Below are 11,587 nucleotides of genomic sequence, written 5' to 3'. Positions count from 1 at the left end.
GTTGTTTCAAATAACATCATGGGTTACATCCAACGTTTCAATGTTCAATTCAAAAAACAATATTAATTTGTTTCAGTAAAATTGTTGGTTTATTTCAAAAACCAATATTAGTTTCTTTCAAACGTTTCAATGTTCAACTTAAAAGACGAATCAGTTTGTTTAAAACTAAAATCTGTTTAGATCAAACTATACAGTTTGGTTGATATTACCTAAAAGATATCAGCTGTCAAAATTAAACAACCAAGATTCTGGTTACTTCAAACAAATATTTGTTGAATTGAAGTTAATTCCTAAAGCAAAAACAACCTAATATCACAGACAAACAGACATAACACTCGTTTTCCATTCATCGTACCGATTAAACCGTCATTTCAAATTTGGGCTTAGTTGGGAATGTCTCCGTTTTGGTCAAAGTGGCGCTTTTTGACGAAAGAAGGGGAATTCCCCATAAAAAATACTTGCTACTTCGAGGGATACCCATATTGCTATTTGATATTTGGGAATGTCGATCATAGATGGCGCTAGTGTTCAGGCTAAATGCGAGTTACGATAATTTTTGTTGATTTTTCTTCCAAGAGTTATGTCTGTTTGTCTGTGCTAATATTTTAGTTAATTTCAAACATCGCGGTTTGTCAAAGTAACCAAATATATATTTACGCAAATTTCAATTTGAAAATCTGGTTGTAACAACCTAAAATATGGTTGTTTTTAGCATACATTTTTCTCCGTGTACCATTGCGTATTTCTGGCTTTAATTTTCAAAAGGTCGTATAATGCATGACCTTTTGAAAACTAAAGCCAGATTTATTTAAAAATGTAGCAGCATAAAAATTTTTACCGAACGTTCAGCTGCTTAGATTTCGGTAGAATTATACCGAACTAGGTGCTTTTTGTTAAGTGTTTAAAAGTGAACGCGTTCGGGTATGGGTGGCAGCAGCCTATTGGCATTGGCGTAGCTAGGAAATTTCCCTGGAGAGGGCCCAGTGGGTGCCTTCCAAACATTTTTTAATCATGATCTTGTTACTCTGGCTGTTACCGATAGCACAAAATTTTGTAGGGAAATATCAGGCGGGCTTGATGAGGGTCCGCGCAATTACCAGAAATATCGGGAGTAAAACCTGTCCGCGCATCACATCTTTATTGATTTCAATGCAACATACGATACAGTCGATCGAGACTAGCTATGGCAGATAATGCACGAACACGGTTTTCTGAATAAACTGACGCAAGTGAGCAGAGCTACACTGGAGAGAGTGTTGTGTTTCGTGTGCATCTCGGGGATACTTTCGAATTACTTGAGACGCGGCGAAAGTTGGGACAAGGTGACGGCTTATTTTGCATGCTATTCAACATCGTACTTGAAGGGGTGATCCGGCGAAATCGGAATCTAGGACGAGTGTTCTAAACATAAATGCGACCAAGACCAAATAAAAACTCAAAGGAAACAAACGCGTGCCTCTCGCGGACGGTAACTGTTGATGGCGTCTAACTAGAAGTGGCAGATGGGTTCGTGTATTTGGGATTTCTGGTGCACACGGACAACAACACTAGTAAGGGGATCTAGTTGCGCATTTAAGCGGGAAATTAGGCTTCCTTTGCCCTTCGTAAAACGCTAGGCATACGCTATGTTTGAGCGGAAGGTACTGCGGACGATACTTAGCGGAGTACAAACTGAAAGCGGAGAGTAACGGAGACGTATGAATCATGAGCTACATACAAGCACTGTTTGGAGCGATTGCCATCGCCATCTGGCGAAAGTCGGTAGGCTACAGTGCGACGAAAACAGTTCTCCTTAACAACTGTACCAGCATCAGGAACAGGGAGGCTCAACGTGCAAAATGGCTCGACCAGGTCGAAAGTGATTTGCGACGTCTATGACTGGGAAATTTACGACGAGTGGTTCAAGATGGGAGAAGAGGCTAAGCAGCTTCACTCCCAGGGGTTTTCCTTCTCCTAATAAAAAAAAATAAAAAAAAGATGTAGTTGAATGGAGACGAACCCTTGAAACAGCATAAGCCGGGATGGCTACTAAGCTACTGATGCTGACGACAACTACGCTTTTGCGATGCCTAGAGAAAAAGAAAATATCTACACACCGGGAACATATACACTGAGTTTTTTTCCCGGTTTCCAATTCCAATGAGAACAATTTCTGGAGGGGGCCTGCAGAACGGGCCAACGGGCCCAAAACAATGTCGAGGCTGTCGAGTGAAACGTAGCGACACTGACGAACTGACATGACACATAGAAGAAAATCCTTTAAAAACCATCGTCCTATGTTTGGTTCTTGGCGCAGATGATGCTAATCACAACAACAAATCCGTTAGCATTTGAAAACACATTGGAAAACCGTGCAGACTGAAAATAATTGGTGATTCTCTATCCCGGATATGTAAACTTTACAGCTGACTCGATGTACTTTTGTTTCATGCGGTACAAAATCAAACATTAACATTTTTCTGCCATAAAGTTAATTAATTCGAATCCCGCATAATCAAAAACTATTGGTAAAACGGTAAGTATTATAAATGTACTATATGACCAATAGTGATTGTTCGTGATATAGTTTCATATTAGTTGCTACTATTCGAAGTCGTGGATGTTAAACCATTCAGGTACGATATTGTATATAGTTAGTACTAAATAAATAGTAAGAATGAAATGCTGACTATGCTTTCTATAGTTATTGTGCTTTTACTTGATTACTGGATTCCGAGGTCTATTTACCTTCCCTTTCAAATCGTATCTTTACGCGAGGGGTAATTGAGATACGTTATAAAATTTTATGGTATACCCCTTAAACTTAGAGATCATATAGACTACACGCAAAATAATCCACACATTCTTTCCACGTGAAAAATCACGTAAATTTCTCTACTGGGAGGTACGTGACTTTCAGTTGAACATTATTGGAAAATACAATAACATCTATCTGATTTTCACGTAAATGCACGCATACTATTGCAGACTACGTTAAATTCACGTAAATAGTACAGGAAAAGTTAGATGGAAAATAATCACATAACTTTTCACGTAATTTCGACGTGAAAATTATTTTGAGTGTAGAGTGTCCCCAAGAAGAAATCTACGCCACTTTTCCGTACTTGCGTAAATATTTAAATAACTGATTCAATAAATAATATTTCCACGAGAACAAATGACAAATAATTGTTTGTCGCAGCTGTCAATGTTTTGTGGTAAATAGCATCATTTTTTCTCGTTTATTTGCAGCTGCGTACTAAGCTAGATACTACGCTTTATAAAGCAAAAACAGTTTAAATTTACTATATAGAGTTATGCATAGGCTTAGGCTAGTACGTTAGTTGTATACATTATTGGCCACTTCATTTTGATTGTGCTGTAAATGATTTGTTATATATACCGCTAACGCTCTGGCAAAAACATATAGGTTACCCTACTTGTGACCTAGATGCTTTACTATACAGATGTGCTAGATTACTTTTGTAATAGTGCTGTTGTCAAAATCGGCAGCCTTAAAACGGAAACATATCACCGCAAGCATTTGTTTTGCTGGTTGTAAATAAATAGTGACGGACTTCTTTGGTTCAATTGGTTCAAGCGGCATTCGCGACGTTGCGTAACTCTATACAATAAGACTCTATTAACACAAATGTCAACACGTGAATATAAACAAAATTTGTCACCAGTTGAGGCAACAAATCGCAGCGAATTAAACTAATAATCTTCAAATCTAAGGTAAATAAACTATTTATTAATCATTTGCAAACTTGTCGTGATCAAGACAAAAATTGTTGCAGAATGGATGTAGTTTCAATCGAGGTTCCTGAACAGGAGGCCGAGTTTCGCGAAGTTGAATTTCTGGAGTCCGAAGGAAACAGCGCGGACGAGAAAAATAATGAAAGTAACGATGCGTTATCGGGAACAGGGCACCTGGATTTGCCATGTGGTAAAGAAAGTGATGATATGAATGTATTTCCTGATTTGTCATTGTCGGATTCAGCCGTGGATTCAGCTGAAGAACCAGCCGAAAATAAATTCCAGCAAAAGACGATCACCGTCAAACTTCCCGCGGCGGATTACAAAAAATATCAGTTTCACTTCATAGGAGTTTTTTACGCTCGTTTGTTCCGGACACAACATATGCAAGATTACGTATACAAACGCGATGTATATGGAAGCACATTAGCTGAATTACACCAGTGTATCTGGGAAAATTCCAAAAAATTTGTTTCCCGTGAAATTATGGTTAGCAGCGTTGAAGCTGAAAAACATGTAGGATGGGCCACCAAACAGACTCCGGATGTGACCGATATTGGAAAGTATATTTTGCTAAAACATGGAAAAACAAAGAAGCTTCATACACTGGACGATTTGAGCGAGAACAGCAAATTGCTATCCAAATGGCGTGGGAGCGAAGTACAAGTACACATTTTCAAGCACTCTGTAGCGATTACTTCACACACGTTATGGGAGATGGTGAGCAAAAAATTGTTGCACCCCGAAGCGAAGGATAAAGCAGGAGCTCCAGCTGTCGAGGAAATTTTTCATTGCATTAAAGGGTTAAAGGAGAGCCACTCGCATTACACTGCGCTCTACGCATCATGGGAGAAGTGGGCGAACTATATTCTTGCTCAGCCGGGAGATGTTCGTCCCAAGTTGATGAAGGAAGCTCCACCAGATGATTACCTTCATCTATTTCGGGCAGCGCCCCTTTCGGAAGCAAGCCAACTGCAATCAACGCGCATTGGCCTTCAAGTAGCATATAATATTAACGAAAGCTTTTCGTCAACAATTGATATTGTGTGTGAACGATTTGACTCTCTTGTTCTTAGTGTTTCAGATATACAAGTACAGATACATGAACTCAAGGCTCAAGTAAGAACCTCTCGTTCATTATTGGATGCAATGAAAGCATCGTTACCGCCAGAAGAAAATGAGTTTAGCAGAAGACTAGCTTCTAACGTTACTGACGCCATTGATATTGATCACCAAATGTGATAATATGCATATACATACAGATATTTTATACGGAGTTACTAAATAAAAACATTAAATATAATATCGTTTTCATATTTTATTGACTAACCAACGAATTGAATTTACCACCTGCAACGTAACCACATTTAGCAAACCGTTTCGTACAGTCATATAGAGTAAATTTGGTAAGTGCCGCTTGAATGATATTTGAAAGTGGTGTTTTATCTCCTTCTATAAGATTTCTCTTTAAATACTTTTTTACCAATCCGAAAATAACTTCAATGGGGTTATAAAATGGGCAGTAGGCCGGCAAAAAAAGAGGAATTATTCCTAAGGAGCGTAAATACTGTATGATATTTGCATCACAGTGAATGCATGCACCGTCCATCACCCATACAGAAAATTTACCAGGATATGATCGTACATTATTGTTGAACAGAGCCATTTTCCTACAACAATCGAAAAATTTTTGACGCGTGAATGTGCCCTCTGTCTCAAAACATTCGACTATGCCAGATTGTCCTAAAAAGCAAAGACAAGAAACTCTTGGCTTTCGACAAAATTCCCCTCTAAACACTAACTTTTGTCCTTTCATTTCATATCCTCGGTTGCGTACGAGCTCTCTGTTTGCAAAAGAAACTTCGTCAAGAAATAATAGTTGATGAAGGTCCCACTTGAAACAGTCTAATTCTTGAGTATATCTTTCAATGTCTTTTTGGCGTATCTGCATAGCTCTCCTCTCCAGGACTTTCCAAGTCATTCCATATGAGCGCAATATATTACAGATGGACGATGCGCTAATTGAAACTCCAAAGTGTAGGGTAAACCTTTGCCGAGCTTCATCGAGATACAATATGGGATTTTTCCGGTACTGATTTATAAGCCAGGCACGTTTGTCAGCATCAAACTTCCTGAAGGTGCTCTGTCGTTTCCTGTGACATAAAGTTCCTTCTTGTTCGTATTCCGTTATCCAAAAACTAATTGTGGATTTTGACTTCTTATAGATTGTAGCTAACTGCGATCGTGATAATCCGAGGAAGTAGTAGCCATACAAACAATGATATTTTGTGTTTATGGCAGCCCGACGGTGGCTAACGTTTTCAAGGATCAAATTTTCCATATTTTTTGCCAGATGAAAGTTAATGAGAATTCGCGACAAAACATTTTATGTATGGATATTTAACGTTTAGAAAATAATACAAAAAAACCCTACAGTGGTGATGACACGACCTGTCATTTTTGACACTCGTATCTGTCAAAAGCAAAAAAGACTATTCTCACGACGGTTCAAAACAGGACTGTTCCGAACGGTCGTGTCCAGTAAGGGAATGCACGCACAATACTATTTGTGGTATAGTGCATTAAATGCAAAACAGCCATTTTGTTATACAATTTTGAAGCAAGATGTTGTGCGTCCCCAACTCCTCGATAAATTATATGAAAAAGTGCAGGTAAAACATAATGAATATGTTTTCATTTTAAATTCATATCATATGTAGTTTTTCTTTTTTTATTACAGGTATTTTCTAAAAAACGCAGAGTCTAGGCCAGAGTACACATCGCTTAATAAAAAATGTGTATACACGAAGACGTAATTTGGCTACTTTTTCTGCTTCACGGCCTAGATCCGTGCAGGTTTATGCCGTATCAGGAACTCGTCCCCACTTCCTGACCTCGGTCCTGAGCTACTCGTCGCCAATCGCCTGGGTGTTTCGACACCTACTGCGGACTGCTTCAATCTTGTCGAGCCACCTCCCGTTGGGACTTTATTCGTGAGTTTATTTGGTGAAGCGCATATTGCCGGTTGCCGCATGTTGTCCGGCATCCACACAAATAAAACTTTTGTTGGTACTATTCATGAGAAAATAAATGAATCATTTAATTACAAAACAATATTTAGATCATTAAATACAATACACCAACGATTCCCGGTACAATCCAGTAACCATATTAGAACCATTAGTGCAATGTTACATACACCATTAGAGACCATATAATTATCATTGTCCCTATCATTCAATGTGAATCGTTTGTTTCCGAAAAACCATAATAATACTATATATGTAACAGTTTTAGTACAATTTCACTGACTATATGTCCACCATACCAAGTATGGTATCGCCAAAAAATTGTTCGCGAAAATCAGCATTTTTGTATGGTAACCAAACCTAACGACTAGTTCATGCAATGGTTATTTCTCAGTTTACCATTTGGCACATAGTCAAAACCATTGCTGGTTACAGTCTGCATATGGTTATATGATTATACAGCAAATGGTTAGAAAACTATACGGAAAATCGTTGGCGTATGATATTGTGCTTTTACTTGATTACTGGATTCCGAGGTCTATTTACCTTCCCTTTCAAATCGTATCTTTACGCGAGGGGTAATTGAGATACGTTATAAAATTTTATGGTATACCCCTTAAACTTAGAGATCATATAGACTACACGCAAAATAATCCACACATTCTTTCCACGTGAAAAATCACGTAAATTTCTCTACTGGGAGGTACGTGACTTTCAGTTGAACATTATTGGAAAATACAATAACATCTATCTGATTTTCACGTAAATGCACGCATACTATTGCAGACTACGTTAAATTCACGTAAATAGTACAGGAAAAGTTAGATGGAAAATAATCACATAACTTTTCACGTAATTTCGACGTGAAAATTATTTTGAGTGTAGAGTGTCCCCAAGAAGAAATCTACGCCACTTTTCCGTACTTGCGTAAATATTTAAATAACTGATTCAATAAATAATATTTCCACGAGAACAAATGACAAATAATTGTTTGTCGCAGCTGTCAATGTTTTGTGGTAAATAGCATCATTTTTTCTCGTTTATTTGCAGCTGCGTACTAAGCTAGATACTACGCTTTATAAAGCAAAAACAGTTTAAATTTACTATATAGAGTTATGCATAGGCTTAGGCTAGTACGTTAGTTGTATACATTATTGGCCACTTCATTTTGATTGTGCTGTAAATGATTTGTTATATATACCGCTAACGCTCTGGCAAAAACATATAGGTTACCCTACTTGTGACCTAGATGCTTTACTATACAGATGTGCTAGATTACTTTTGTAATAGTGCTGTTGTCAAAATCGGCAGCCTTAAAACGGAAACATATCACCGCAAGCATTTGTTTTGCTGGTTGTAAATAAATAGTGACGGACTTCTTTGGTTCAATTGGTTCAAGCGGCATTCGCGACGTTGCGTAACTCTATACAATAAGACTCTATTAACACAAATGTCAACACGTGAATATAAACAAAATTTGTCACCAGTTGAGGCAACAAATCGCAGCGAATTAAACTAATAATCTTCAAATCTAAGGTAAATAAACTATTTATTAATCATTTGCAAACTTGTCGTGATCAAGACAAAAATTGTTGCAGAATGGATGTAGTTTCAATCGAGGTTCCTGAACAGGAGGCCGAGTTTCGCGAAGTTGAATTTCTGGAGTCCGAAGGAAACAGCGCGGACGAGAAAAATAATGAAAGTAACGATGCGTTATCGGGAACAGGGCACCTGGATTTGCCATGTGGTAAAGAAAGTGATGATATGAATGTATTTCCTGATTTGTCATTGTCGGATTCAGCCGTGGATTCAGCTGAAGAACCAGCCGAAAATAAATTCCAGCAAAAGACGATCACCGTCAAACTTCCCGCGGCGGATTACAAAAAATATCAGTTTCACTTCATAGGAGTTTTTTACGCTCGTTTGTTCCGGACACAACATATGCAAGATTACGTATACAAACGCGATGTATATGGAAGCACATTAGCTGAATTACACCAGTGTATCTGGGAAAATTCCAAAAAATTTGTTTCCCGTGAAATTATGGTTAGCAGCGTTGAAGCTGAAAAACATGTAGGATGGGCCACCAAACAGACTCCGGATGTGACCGATATTGGAAAGTATATTTTGCTAAAACATGGAAAAACAAAGAAGCTTCATACACTGGACGATTTGAGCGAGAACAGCAAATTGCTATCCAAATGGCGTGGGAGCGAAGTACAAGTACACATTTTCAAGCACTCTGTAGCGATTACTTCACACACGTTATGGGAGATGGTGAGCAAAAAATTGTTGCACCCCGAAGCGAAGGATAAAGCAGGAGCTCCAGCTGTCGAGGAAATTTTTCATTGCATTAAAGGGTTAAAGGAGAGCCACTCGCATTACACTGCGCTCTACGCATCATGGGAGAAGTGGGCGAACTATATTCTTGCTCAGCCGGGAGATGTTCGTCCCAAGTTGATGAAGGAAGCTCCACCAGATGATTACCTTCATCTATTTCGGGCAGCGCCCCTTTCGGAAGCAAGCCAACTGCAATCAACGCGCATTGGCCTTCAAGTAGCATATAATATTAACGAAAGCTTTTCGTCAACAATTGATATTGTGTGTGAACGATTTGACTCTCTTGTTCTTAGTGTTTCAGATATACAAGTACAGATACATGAACTCAAGGCTCAAGTAAGAACCTCTCGTTCATTATTGGATGCAATGAAAGCATCGTTACCGCCAGAAGAAAATGAGTTTAGCAGAAGACTAGCTTCTAACGTTACTGACGCCATTGATATTGATCACCAAATGTGATAATATGCATATACATACAGATATTTTATACGGAGTTACTAAATAAAAACATTAAATATAATATCGTTTTCATATTTTATTGACTAACCAACGAATTGAATTTACCACCTGCAACGTAACCACATTTAGCAAACCGTTTCGTACAGTCATATAGAGTAAATTTGGTAAGTGCCGCTTGAATGATATTTGAAAGTGGTGTTTTATCTCCTTCTATAAGATTTCTCTTTAAATACTTTTTTACCAATCCGAAAATAACTTCAATGGGGTTATAAAATGGGCAGTAGGCCGGCAAAAAAAGAGGAATTATTCCTAAGGAGCGTAAATACTGTATGATATTTGCATCACAGTGAATGCATGCACCGTCCATCACCCATACAGAAAATTTACCAGGATATGATCGTACATTATTGTTGAACAGAGCCATTTTCCTACAACAATCGAAAAATTTTTGACGCGTGAATGTGCCCTCTGTCTCAAAACATTCGACTATGCCAGATTGTCCTAAAAAGCAAAGACAAGAAACTCTTGGCTTTCGACAAAATTCCCCTCTAAACACTAACTTTTGTCCTTTCATTTCATATCCTCGGTTGCGTACGAGCTCTCTGTTTGCAAAAGAAACTTCGTCAAGAAATAATAGTTGATGAAGGTCCCACTTGAAACAGTCTAATTCTTGAGTATATCTTTCAATGTCTTTTTGGCGTATCTGCATAGCTCTCCTCTCCAGGACTTTCCAAGTCATTCCATATGAGCGCAATATATTACAGATGGACGATGCGCTAATTGAAACTCCAAAGTGTAGGGTAAACCTTTGCCGAGCTTCATCGAGATACAATATGGGATTTTTCCGGTACTGATTTATAAGCCAGGCACGTTTGTCAGCATCAAACTTCCTGAAGGTGCTCTGTCGTTTCCTGTGACATAAAGTTCCTTCTTGTTCGTATTCCGTTATCCAAAAACTAATTGTGGATTTTGACTTCTTATAGATTGTAGCTAACTGCGATCGTGATAATCCGAGGAAGTAGTAGCCATACAAACAATGATATTTTGTGTTTATGGCAGCCCGACGGTGGCTAACGTTTTCAAGGATCAAATTTTCCATATTTTTTGCCAGATGAAAGTTAATGAGAATTCGCGACAAAACATTTTATGTATGGATATTTAACGTTTAGAAAATAATACAAAAAAACCCTACAGTGGTGATGACACGACCTGTCATTTTTGACACTCGTATCTGTCAAAAGCAAAAAAGACTATTCTCACGACGGTTCAAAACAGGACTGTTCCGAACGGTCGTGTCCAGTAAGGGAATGCACGCACAATATTTGACTATGCGGGATAGCTTGTCAAAAACGCCTATAAGTCATTACAAGCGGAGGTTACGTAATTTTTAAGCGGCTCCTAACATTTTACAACATCACTGCTCACATCCCGCTCAATTCGAAGTTGAACGGTTTGAATTTAAGCAGGACTGCCAGATGAGCAAATTTATTTAGAAAGCGCAAGTGTATATAGATTCTGTGAGCAGATTTTCATCAAATGCATATATTATTATTTGCAGCTGTTGAAGAATGCGTACAAAATTGTACCTAAATAACTTAAGATTAGCGTAAAATCCTTAAAAATTGCGTCAGATATGTTCGTTCCAGTTATCGAAATTGTGGAGGTTATCAAGGTTATCAAGCAGTAAAATGCTTTCAACGATCTGGCAACTCTGAATTCAATTTCAGTTCGACGGCTGTACTAAAACTATTTTGAAGCCATTTTTAACTTAAGATTTTCTTTTGTAAAACCGATTCGACCTGCCTGCTTCCAACGTCTTTTCTAGCTGCGGAACGTGAAAACTAGTGGAAAAGACGCGCATTGCCGCTGGAATCGTTTTATTATTTTAGTATTTATTCCTGGCCAAAATTGGTGATCTGAATTTTATCGAAAATATAGTTTAGAAGTGTTTGGTGCGAATATAACGGCCCACAAAGTTAATTCACAATCATCGTTTGAACTTGAATGTTTTTATTATCGGA

General features: G+C 38.1%; 2 protein-coding genes across 2 annotated transcripts; both read right to left on the bottom strand.

Moving 5' to 3' along the window:
- Positions 1-5,056: 5,056 nt before the first annotated feature.
- Positions 5,057-6,079, bottom strand: LOC128735293 (uncharacterized). Its single transcript, XM_053829785.1, has one exon. The coding sequence runs from the start codon at positions 6,077-6,079 to the stop codon at positions 5,057-5,059; it is 1,023 nt and encodes a 340-aa protein (XP_053685760.1).
- Positions 6,080-9,642: 3,563 nt separating this feature from the next.
- Positions 9,643-10,665, bottom strand: LOC128735292 (uncharacterized). The gene has a single exon (XM_053829784.1). The coding sequence runs from the start codon at positions 10,663-10,665 to the stop codon at positions 9,643-9,645; it is 1,023 nt and encodes a 340-aa protein (XP_053685759.1).
- Between the last annotated feature and the right edge of the window lie 922 nt (positions 10,666-11,587).

This window comes from Sabethes cyaneus, chromosome 2 (assembly GCF_943734655.1).
Source record: "Sabethes cyaneus chromosome 2, idSabCyanKW18_F2, whole genome shotgun sequence".
NCBI lineage: Eukaryota > Metazoa > Arthropoda > Insecta > Diptera > Culicidae > Sabethes > Sabethes cyaneus.
The sequence above is the reverse complement of the archived record's forward strand: the minus strand, read 5'-3'. Positions and strand labels throughout refer to the sequence as shown.